This window comes from Natrix helvetica, assembly GCF_964273705.1.
Source record: "Natrix helvetica genome assembly, chromosome: 2".
Lineage (NCBI taxonomy): Eukaryota > Metazoa > Chordata > Lepidosauria > Squamata > Natricidae > Natrix > Natrix helvetica.
Window position 1 is genome coordinate 51,175,126 of NC_138552.1, and position 12,480 is coordinate 51,187,605.

Consider the following 12,480-nt stretch of genomic DNA (forward strand, 5'->3'; position numbering starts at 1 on the left):
GATGGTGGGTTGTGAAAGCACCTGGGCCATGTTCCTGTCCACGTTGAAGGTCTTGTCCGTGGAAGTGGGCATGGGGCCTGCCATGGGAGAGGTCCATTGCTGTTTGATCATGTCTAGGAAAGACTTGGGTGTGGGCACCGTGTCTACCTCGATGGCCTGCTCCTTGAAAATGTTTCCGCTGAAAACCCCCGAGGTTGTACCGGGGCTTCTGTTGGCCTGTTGCCAAGCTTGGCAGATGTCTTGGCCTTGAACAGTAGGGATTTGTACAAAGAGGGCTGGAATAATAAGAAGGTAGGTTTGGGAGGAGGCATGCCTTTGTCCTCAGAGAGTCTACCTCTCTGATTTTGCCCTCTTCGGAATCCAAATCGCTGTCCCCCTGGGAGGAGGCAGGTGATTCTGGAAAATCTTCATCCGAGTCTCTAGCCCTTCCAAGACCCTAGACACGGGGGCTGCATCTGTGGCTGCTGAAAGGTTGCTGCCATACACTGCTAGAAGGCCTGCATCATCATATCCTGGAAGTTGGGCATCCCTGATGTAGGTGGTATTCCCGCCCCTGTGCCAGCAGGTGTGGACGGGTGTGGCGAGAGTCCCGCTGCTGTGGGGCGTGGGGGTGATTGCCATCCTTCTGCAGCCCCCAGATGCCCGAAGTATCAAAGGGAATCCTCACCTGGGGGGGATTCCCCATCTGCAGTCCTACCAGGAGAAAGAATCCCTGGAAATCCTTCCCCAGGTTCCTGGCCAGGGGTAGCCTTCTTGCTGCTGGCCTTGTGGCAAATGCGCTCCAAGGCTCGGTGCCTCCGCCTTTCGTATTTGGAGCCAGACTTTGGGGGCTTGGCGCTGCAGCTTACCTCTTTGGCCCCTTTGGAGGAGATGTGCTTTCTCTTTGCCTTTGCCTTGCCCTCCTCCTCTTTCCTTAGCAGCCTCTGTAGCAGTCTCTGACCTGGTTAGCTGCTCCTCTGCTTCTCCGGTGGAGTTGCTGGCTGCTGGGCTGGAGTCTTGAATCCTGCCGGCATCCTCTGTGCTGCTGGGTGCCGCCATCTTGGATCATGTGGTTCCAAAATGGCCACCGGCTCCAAATTCAAAAAGTTCCTCTCCCTGGAAACACGTGGAAGTGGCTTGTGCCTTTGGGGCTGCCGCACGGCTTCAGCTGCCGCTGGAGAGCTCTCTCTCTCGCTTCCTCTGCTCTCTTCCGAGCTTTGCGAGTTCCTGCGGGCTGCTATCTCTCTCTGGCACTCGCAGGCAGGCACGGGCGCTCCGCTGCGTTTAAAAAAGCTGTGGTTAGCTGCTCGACCCCCTGGGGGGGGGGAGTGGCACAATGCTCCGGCGCCGGCTGAGCCTCTCCGACGTGAATGCCTTCCCGGGGCTTCCAGGGGAGCGTTCCCTCGCCTGCAGTCTCGATTAGTGGCCTAGGTCTCTCTTGCCCTGAAGGGCTTGCTGCATGTGCTCTCTCTCTCTCTTCCCGGTCAGGGAATCAGCCAAGAGCCAGTTACTCACTCAGGCAGGGAGGCAGCAAATGCAATCAAGTAAACAGTGAGTTCAATCATTTCTTTAAAATTTTCCAGGAGCTTGGGATGATCACAGTTGCCCATTGAAGGGCTGAGTTGATAACTGGGTGGTACCTGGTGACCAGGGCGTGGCCCAAAGAGCTTATCTGACTCAGCCCAATCAATGAAAAGACAAGGTCAACCCATCCTGGATACTCCTCCCCTCACTATGGAGAAAGTACACTGATTTTGCTGATGCTCTGAGGAAAGAGGAAGCAGTTCATTTGCCTCTTCATTTAACTTGTACCATCAACTTGAAGCTCCCAGTCCAGCTCACAGGCAAAAGGAAACATTCCATATATATTCAAAAGTTTGCTATTTTAAATGAGTTTCCAGACTACAATTTGAAGGAAGTTTTCGTTTATCCTCCTTTCTACATCTCCAGCCTCTTCAACCCCATTTTTTGCACCAAAGAAAAATAACTCCTGACAGCAGTACACAATTGTTTCTGATGTTTATTTTTTTGATATGTTGTCTGGAGTGCCATTTTGTAACAATTCTGCAATTTGTTCTTGTCTATTTTGTTGTATTTTGTTTTTTATAGTTTTCATTATTTTGTCAGCTGCCAACAGTCAATGGGAGTTGGGCAACTTTAAAATCAAATTAACAAACAAGTAAATAACATGACACGCTTCCTAACTCTGTAACCATTACAAAACAAACCTACTGCCTCTTATTTCAGATCTTCTGGGGCTAATAAAGCACTTACAATTAGATCAAAATGAATGTGGATTCTGAATATAATAGTGTCTGATACTAAGTCCAGCAAATTTGAATGCATAATATGAATTGGTTCATTGTCTGGCTATCTTCTTCAGGTTCATGAAGAACACACTTTTCAATATTTTGCATAAATAAGTGGTAGTCACCTGAATAACATCCTGATTTCTTTTCAAAAGGTCGCCCTTGCATGAGACTCAAATTAGAACTGGCTTTGAGCAAATATATGAACACAATTTTTTGGCTGAGTTGGAAAAATATGTATTTAATTTTCCCTAACTGGAGCATTTGGATTACTTGCCTTGTTCATTTTATTCTTTTTCCAACTGAATGGAACTTTTTTTTTTTAATAAAAAGCTTCTGGCTGCAAAAGTAGCTTTTAGCAGTTGTAAAAGTAGCTTTTAGCACGGGGCACATTTTTTAGAGGATGCAAACCATCCAGTACTGGTACATGCATATTGCAAAAATGTGGAGCACGTTTACAAATTCACAAAGTTAAGACCTTCAGTCCACATCAGGTGACACAGACATCATTTTTCTTCAATTTTTAGAACACTTGTACACTTGACTCATAGAATAACCAGGTGCATCATTATCATTATATTTTTATATATGCCTCCTATTTCCCTACAACAACAATCCTATGTGGTAGGTTGGAATGAGAGAGAGTGACAGGTCCAAAGTTACCCAGCCAGGTTTCATGCCTAAGGGACACCTAGGCTATTAGATTGTAGGCCAGCACTTTCACTACTATACCAAACTGACATTTTATGTAAGCCCAAATATCTCTGCCCACCACTCCTTACTGTAATTTTGAAGTTGTGCTCCCCTTTCCCCCTTTCCAGCCAGAAAGTTAGAGATTGAAATCTTTCTGAATGGCACAAAACCTTTCTAGCCCTCAAGGATGGTTCATGACTAATTTTTCCTGAGTTTCTCATAACTTCAAATGGCTGTTAAGTAACTGGTTGTAAGTCAAAAATTATCTATGACATTCACATACTGCAAGTAGAATGCCAATTTGCCAATTGCCAATTGGCCATTGAGTATTCTCTTAGTTATATCTGATCCATTTCATAAATTCCTGGAGCCTGTAGCTACATGTGTCAATAGTTGTCTTCCCAAATTGATTATTTTCAACACAGGAACTCTATCTTTGTCATTTGCCCATGAAGGCTAAAAAGATATGGAAACATTATCGTAACACTGAATGGTACTCTTTGTACAGATATTATCAGTATGCCGCATTGAGACTGGTAAATAGTAACTGAATTTTAAGGATGAAATGTAAATACCATCAATATTGCAGTTACTTTTACTGTGGTAATTGTGGTACAGTGATTAGATAAAAAGATATATTGCATTATTATTAGATATATTACATTACATACATTTAAAAAAATCTAAATCCACAGTGGAAGTTAATGATAAACAGACTTAACTCAAGTTCTTTTCTCTATCTAATGTTAAAACTTACCTCCATAGCCTGTGCCAATCGTTCTTCCAAGGCCATATAAGTAAGGAACTGGGGATCCACATACGAAATTGCTTGAGCAACCCCAAGACCATCCCCAAATTCATCAAGTAGCCTATAGGAAAAGATAGTGTTATTTTTAAATCTCTAAGTAGGGATGAAAACATGTGCAATGATGCTTAAACGTTTGATTCTGAATAAATATGACCTTACATTATTAATTTATACATGGTGAAAAAATAAAAATTCTGCTATTTCCTATTCAGGAATGAAAATAAATAGAATGTAAACAGTAAGAGATTAGTTGTTTAATGTGGCTACTTCTAGAATTTCAGGACATTAGTGAACTAAGTGACAAACCGAGCACAGCCTTGCTAGGAAAACCCATTTATCAACATGAGTTCAGTTCTTGAGACTGAAATGACATAGAGACATAGTAAACTATTTTCTTATTTTGTCTCTCCCATCTCTTTCAGCGTTCTAATTTTCTAACTCTTTCAACTTACTCAGATCTCTCTCAAACCATTAAGCATTTGATCTATGTAAAGCAGGGGTGTCAAACTCGACTTCATTGAGGGCTGCATCAGGGTTGTGTTTGACCTCGTTGGGCCAGGGTGGGAATGGCCAGCTCAACGTCACTCCTGATGGGGGTGCCTGTGGTGGCCTCAGCTCTCTGCCAGCGAAAACGGGCCCCAAGATCCGTTTCGGCTGCGCGGCCTCCTGCAACCCTCCTGAGCTCTGTTTTCAGTGGCAAAGGGTTGCAGGAGGCTGTGGCAGCCAAAAATGGAGGAGCCTGTGAGCCCATTTTCATTGGCAGAAGCACTGCGGGCCAGTCCTTTGCTGTTACCAGGGCGGCCCCGTTGGCCAGATCTAAGTACCTTATGGGCTGGATCTGGCCCTCGGACCTTGAGTTTGGCACCCCAGGTATAAAGGATGACAATCAGAAGCAAGTGGCAACTACTATTAAGCTGAGTTTGGTCCTGATGCCCACTCTTGTCATATATTTCTGATACGACATTAACAAGAAGCTCTTACACCTATCATGGACCAAGGGTTTCATTCTGCAATTCTATTTCAAATAAAATACAAGACAGATTATGTACTGAAGGTAGCAGAAGAGGCTACCAACCTCCATTCAACATCTAGGTCTTCACTCATACTGGAATCATCTTCTAGATTGTTGTTCCCATCTAACATAAAAAAGCCAGGATGTACAAAATGGCTAGCTTGATCATTTTCTTCATCACTGCTACTTTCGATTTCTTCATGGTATTGCAACCAAGGAATCTCTCCATCTTCTAGAGAAGTCTGTTCCCTTTATATAAAAATGAGAAAAGCTATATAAAATATAGCAAATACAAAATTTAAATTACATGTAAGCAAATAGTATAGAAAGTACAGAATCCTTTATTTATGCTGAGTGCTACCAGTCAAACACCTGCAATCTATTTTCAGCAGACACCACTTTAAAAATAATAGCACAGTTCAACAATATAGCTAAAATGCGATATTTTATGAATGATATTTATATGTGACATGTATAATATTTTTATCTTAAGATACATAACAGCATACAGCACAGCAATAACCTAAAATGTTTATTATGTTTTTTTAAATAAATAAATAAATAAATAAATAAATAAAGAGATATCATTTTTGCTGGGATACAAAGAGAATGCAAGACAGTAATTGTCAAGCCGGCCTCCCTCAGCAACCAAGAAAGAAACCACTTAACTCCATTTTGCAGAATTAAGAGTACTTTTACTGGTTATGAAAAGATAGCACCTAAGCAAAGCAAGATCTGAGGCAAAAGCGCGCAAAATCATACATATCAATATGTGACCAACCCCCTCCCCCTGGTAACCCTCATCCCACTGTCCAATCTGTAAATCCCTTAAGTGTCATGTGAGTTCCATCTTTAAGGAGTATCATCAGGTTGGTATGCAGGACAGTTGGCCTTGACCGACACCAAGCACTAATCTCCAGCACGCGCAGTAGACAGTGAGACCAAAACTCCCTTTTTACAATCTCTCCTGTACTAAAACTTCCCCTCCCAAATACCAGCCCCCCCCCTCCCCGTTTCAATGGCAGCCGAAAGCAAATAGCGAAACAGAGGCTGACATTAATTTTATTCTGGTGGGGGCTGAAGAAAGAAATACATTTTACTTCTATGGCTGTCCATCTTAGATACATAACTCTGGACAACTAACAGTTTACAATAACAACAACAAATAAATCCCTGTAATAAAACAATGATATAGTTAAAAACAGCCAAAATATTTATATGATTTGAAAAGAGACCAGTGTAAACAAAGACTCTGCCCCTGTGGAGAAAGAGTTCCTGAAACCCTAACCCATGTACTTTTATACTGCTGTCATCACAAAGATTTGCAGTGGCAACTAATACTGCCCTGTCTAGATTTCCAGGCTGCCTAGATCCTACTTATTTGTAGTTGCTATTATAAAATCAACATTATTTAATTTACTTTTCTTAACATGGTTAAGCTTTGTGTATTAAATAAATATCATGCCAATATTATAATTATTGGGTACTTTTGTGATTATTTCTTGCTGCCTTACACTTAATGTTTTCATTTTGTTTCTAAGCTGATATATTATTGTAATGGGAGCCAGTTTGGTATAATAGTTAAGGCATCAGGCTAGAAACCAGGACACCATGAGTTTTAATCCTGACTTAGGCACGAAGCCAGACCAGATTGGTGCTTGGACCAATCAGTTTCTCTCAGCCAGATGAATAAGAAAATGGTAAATTCTTCTGAAAAACCTTGCCAACAAAATTGTAGGTATTTGATCAGGCAGTCTCAGAGAATCAAACACAACTGAACAGGGGAAAATGAATGTAATAAATAAATAAAAAGTAAGGCTATACATTTAGGTAAGAAAAATACACAGGTACAATAATAACTGTGAGAGGGATCTTGGCGTCCTAGTGGACAATAATTTAATTATGAGCCAGCAGTGTGCTGCAGCTGCCAAAAAAGCCAACACGGTTCTAGGCTGCATTCACAGAGGGATAGAATCAAGATCACATGAAGTGTTAATACCACTTTATATCGCCTTGCTAAGGGCACACTTGGAATACCCCATCCAGTTTTGGTCGCCACGATGTAAAAAATATGTTGAGACTCTAGAAAGAGTGCAGAGAAGAGCAACAAAAATGATTAGGGGACTGGAGGTTGAAACATATAAAGAATGGTTGCTGGAATTGGGTATGTCTAGTTTGATGAAAAGAAGGACTAGAAGTGACATGATAGTAGTGTTCTGAAATGTCAGGGGTTACCACAAAGAACAGGGAGACAAGTTATTCTCCAAAGCACCCGAGGGCAGGACAAAAAGCAATGGATGGAAACTAATCAAGGAGAGAAGCAACCTAGAACTAACAGTTCTAACTGACAGTTAGAACAATTAATCAGTGGAAGAACTTGCCTCCAGAAGTTGTGAATGCTCCAACATTGGAAGTTTTTAAGAAGAGATTGGACATCCATTTGTCTGAAATGGTATAGGGTTTCCTGCTTAAGCAGAGGGTTGGACTAGAAGACCTCCAAGGTCCCTTCCAACTCTGTTATTCTATTCTAAAACATCTATGTTTTTATGTAGTTAAATTAGTCCAATACAAAAAGAAACCAAGAAGTCATAGATACTGTGAATACTGTTAAGAATTGGATGTCTAATTAAGTTCTAAAGCTGTTGCTGCTAACTTTTTATCTCAGAAAGAAAAAAGAAACTATGGTGCATTAGGTTTTAGGTTGGAGATATATTGGTTAGGATTACCTGGATAGAATTTCAAAAGAAAATAATTCAATACAGGTGGAAAATTTTGAGAATTAGTGTTGGATAATACATCCACTTAAATCTGAAAAAAATGGAAACTACTATGGCTGCATAATGAGCTGAAATTTTAAAATAATATATAGGAGAAAGAAGCATGCACATAAATCCAAGTCTTGAGTGTGACACAACAACCTGAATATACAGTACCAAAAGCTCAAAATCAGATGAAGCCTGCAAAAAAAAAATTGAAAATGAACCAAACAAAAGAAAACAAGGATTAAGTAGATTTGCTGCTTGAGAAAGCGAAACATCAATTTATAAGCAAAATGCTGAAATTATCATATTCTATTTTGCAAGCTGAAACTTTTACTAGCTACTGTAGTACTCACACGTTTCTGAATCCTTTTGAATAATATTTGTGTAAATATGATCTAAAAATCTGTTTTCCACAAAAGTCCTAAAACTAGATAATCTAGTTATACAAATGAGTGAAAAAGTATACATGTTCATTCATTTCTTGAGAAAATGATCCAAAAGACTAAAAGACTACGACTAAAAAGGTTTAATCAATTTGAGATTTTGATAAATCTGCAGATTTTTCCTACTTTCGTATCTGAATGTAATATAACATTTGATACAATTAAATAATCTGTATTATTATTCTAAATATGACTTTGTACTAAGTCCAAAATATTGTAAGCAAGATAGTAACATTAAAAATAAGATCAGCATTTTAAAACTGTTTTTAGACTTTAGCATTTTGGACTAAGTGTCTTTACTTCTCTAGTAGGAAGTATGCATTCCAACCTAGATAGACAAAGATCAACTGATTCTAATGTAATTTCCCCTAAAGGTTCATATCATATACATGCTTACTATCTGTGTTCCCATAAATGAATCTTCATATTTGCTCTATTCATTAAGATTTATATTCTTTAACAGCAATAAAAATTAAATCATTAAGAGAAATCATTGACTTTAGTGACACCATGTTACTATATGATTAAAGTCTTGTCAGTTACAGGCAGCTGTAAGCAGGCTTTTGTTAAGATCACAACAATGACTTGTTAACTTGCAGTTAGCACTTTTTAAGGAAGTGCTGCACTTCAGAGAAAAGCAGCTCAGAAAGAGATTGTTTGTTTAGGCAATCTCTTCACTGTGAGGGGAAGATTTAAAAATGGGTCAGGCACAAAAGAACAATGCCAATTGATTGTAATGGCAAATATGTGATGGAAAGAGAGAGATGTTGCAAAGGTAATAAATGTGGACATTGATAGCAAAGTTACATTTTCAACTCCAAGTATTTGCTGACTGAGGAAATTGCTAAACAAGGTCTGCATGAAGTATTGTGATATTTCAGAATGCATGTGAAGCAATTCCCTTTGTTTTGCCCAAAACAAGAATGCAGGTTTCTCCTATTTAGTTTATTTTCTAAAGTGTTTAAATGCTTTAAAATACTGCCTGGTTGCTATTTTGACATTTATGGCAATTAAATAAATGGCCAAAAAGCATAATAGTACCCTACCAGAGAGAAAAAGCAAGACAGTAGTATATATATTACAGAATTCCTTGTTAATTACTGAGGAATATAACAAGAGTATAATATATTGTAGAAATGTATTTTATGGAAGCCTAAATTTTTGTGTGGTGGTAATTCTCTTATGAATTATTCCTTCAGTTACACTTGCCAATTTGTAAACCAGTCTCATTTCATGTAGTGCTAGTGAAAAGTTAAAGATACAACCCTATACCATAAACCAGTTTTAATGAGCACCTAGCTGGTTATTCTAGTCAGTTGTAGTGGAATAGATTTAGTTTGCTGTGCTTCCTTATGCCTGTGCACAGCTCCTTCTTTTAGTGTTTTTTAGAATCCTTTTAGATTTTTGTTTTATATTTTTAGCTTTTCATATGTAATAGCTTATTCCGATATATTTTTATGCTTTTTAACTCTATCTCACCCTCTTATGCTGGTCTTTGCCTATAATAAAAAGATTTGATTTGATTAGTGAATAAAACGATTTACCCTTTTATTTCACAGCTGTTAAGCTTAATGAAAAGTCTTTAAAAAGGGACATTATCTAAGGCTTTTTGAAAAATCTGAGCAGACAGTTCCTATTGGTTCATCCTTCCACATGCTTAACAACACCCGCAAAAACTTCTGTTCAATTAATTAGATAAGACTTTCCCTTAGAAAACCCATCTTGGGTATTCTTGAACAAGGCCTGTGTCTCCAAAAGTTTGGTAATTTTAACTTTAATAGCGGTTTTCATTAACTTCCTTGGAACAGATGTTAAACTGACAGGCCTATAATCTCATTCATCTCCCTGTGAGGCATTCTTAAAAATAAAGAGTTACATTAGCTAACTTTCCAGTCCTTTACGTCAGAGCCCAAGTATAAAGACAGGTTGCATATTTTAGTTAGTAGGCCTACAATTTCAACTTTAAACTCCTTAATAATCCTTGGGTGGATGCCATTCAGGCCTGGTCATTTTTTAAATGTTCAATTTGTCAATAAGATCTAGCACTTCTATTATCACCAATATGGCTCAATTTATCCGATTCTTTCCATGAAAACAGAAACTCGGGTTCAAGAAATAGATTGTACAAAAAGCACCCTTTCTAAGGCTGTCATAACTTGAATGGTGGTAATTGTTTGTAAGTTGAGGACTAGCTATGCAAGTTATATAATTATTTAAATTTAATATATGTTTAGCCTGTTTAAACATATTTTGAAAATTCTATTTTAAGTTTTTGTTGTGTTAGGGTTTTTATAGAATATTTTAAATTTGAATTTTAGTCCTTCTTCTCACTCAAGGGTGTTCTGATTCTATCGCTGTTGCTAAGGTCAGGAAGATCAGCAGCCAGCTCAAGTCAGAAAAGCATTCCAAAATTGTATTAAACACATCTTCTCCCTCAAAATCTCATACGGAATTCCTTAATTCATACACCTCCCTTTATGATCAATTTCCATTCAATTTCTGTGTTTCTCCTTTGCTCTCAGTAACACTGTATATATACAGTATAATATAATGTAGTAGTACACAATATAAACATTTGTGTATGTAAATTTTCTACATTGTGTGTAGATTATATAATGCATACAATATAGCATAGTTTTTTGTTTATAAAAAAGCACTTCATGATTAGAATGACATACCGTGATTGGAAACCAAAATCATTATGTTCCTCTTCCACACCACTGCTATCACTCTGCTCTTCAGGTTCCTGTTCCTCTTTGCCTGGAAGTGTCTCCCAGCTTTCATCACTGGAGGATTGATCTTTCACAGTCACAGAAAAATAAGAAGGCAGGGATGCAGACCATTCACCATCACTGCATTCTGAGCTGCAATTTGAGAGAGTCCAGATGCACTTAAAGATTGATAGTTAATATTTGCCATGATTCAATCAAGCTGAGCATAAAATGGAAAAGATCTAAAAGCATCTCTAGTTTCCCTTTTGGATATGAACATGCTCAAGTTTGGATGATTCTGTCCATAAGAGTAGGATATAATCTCCTACTAAAATCATACTATGAAAAAAAAAATCCCTTACAAATTCTCCCAGGTGAGACCAAAAGAAAAAGCTATTACTTCTTTCATCCTGAAATCCTAATCTTACCTCCTATCAAAGAAATAAAATACAATATTTGTAATCTGAAGGAGCACCAAGAAAATTAGGATCTTTTTTTTTTAAAGTCCTCTCTTGGCTACTAGACTTTAGAATCCTCAAAAGCATCAGACTAGAACTGGCCTGATGCAAAGAAAAATAAAACTTTCTTTAAATTCATTTCTGATATAAAATGTGTATTTAATAATACATGACTGACAATAAACAATTTAAACTTCTAATAAACATGCTGAGAACATGATGAAACAAACAATTTTATGGACATATTATTCTCTTTTTCTTCTTACACATACCTAAATGTTAAACAGAAATTTTAAATAAATAATGAATGAATAAGCAGTTGGTAGCTTGGTGGAATCAAATTTGCTAAAGGTAATTTGCTCCTATAAACATCAAAATTATCAACCAAATCACTAGATACAGAATAGAAATTCCTGAATATTTTAAAGCTTTTATTTTTATATATAAATTATGGTCTTTGTACTATTTTTCATTCATCCCTTATCCTCAACATTACATAATCCCACTTCTGAACTATTTGCTAACAGGACACCCCTGTAAAATTCCATACTTTCTAATTACATTTAAAGTCAAAAGCCTTTTTCTAATGATATTGGACAGCAATGCCTGTAAGCAGTAAGGGAATGATTAACAGCAAACTTGGAATGCTGCCAGTTTTAAGACTTATTATGAATACTTCCATTATTTTATATTTTTCTTGTTAAATAACTTATATCACAAAGTAGATTCAATTTGCAAAATAAAAGAGATATAAATCTAAAGTAATAATAATAAGAATAGAAAAATAGCATTGGTCTTTGTGACAGGTTTTTGTTTTAAAAAATCTTGAAAATTTTATTTTCATTCAAATCTAGGTAATATTTTTACTATAAAATACTTTTACCATCCTAAAACTATGAAACGAAAGCCTTCCCATTTAAATACTAAAATGATAGACACAATTTAGACATAATATTTTGTTTGTGTTCCAAATCTACTGAAGCCTTACTTTAGGCTTACACTGTACAAACAAATCTAAATCAGTTTGAGACTTCCAAAATTCCTCAGCCATCTTAGGGTTCCAAAAATTGTATTCTTTATTTGAAGGTATGTTTCATCTTCAAGAGACCCCCAACTGTACACAATGGGATATTCCTCACCCCCAAGGAAAGCAAGGCAATCACCTGGGAGAAAGGTTGGAGTAATGTAATCTTAGGTTAAAGTTTCTTTCTTTGGAAGTCAGGTTCAAGGTACAAAGCAAACTGAGCATTTCTCAATTCTTCAACAAAGATTTAAAGGAGGAACATTTCTGGCAGATTCATAATA

The 12,480-nt window shown here is 37.6% G+C and overlaps 1 protein-coding gene across 10 annotated transcripts in view; it reads right to left on the minus strand.

Annotated features, from left to right (window-relative positions):
* Positions 1-12,480, minus strand: part of PJA2 (praja ring finger ubiquitin ligase 2) — a 55,870-nt gene that overhangs the window by 24,496 nt on the left and 18,894 nt on the right. For all 10 annotated transcript variants that reach the window (XM_081941315.1, XM_081941313.1, XM_081941317.1 and 7 more), the window contains 3 exons: positions 10,685-10,870; positions 4,865-5,050; positions 3,739-3,850 (listed from right to left, as the gene is read on the minus strand). In XM_081941315.1, coding sequence (XP_081797441.1) covers positions 3,739-3,850; positions 4,865-5,050; positions 10,685-10,870 — 484 coding nt within the window. The remainder of the gene's footprint in view (positions 1-3,738; positions 3,851-4,864; positions 5,051-10,684; positions 10,871-12,480) is intronic.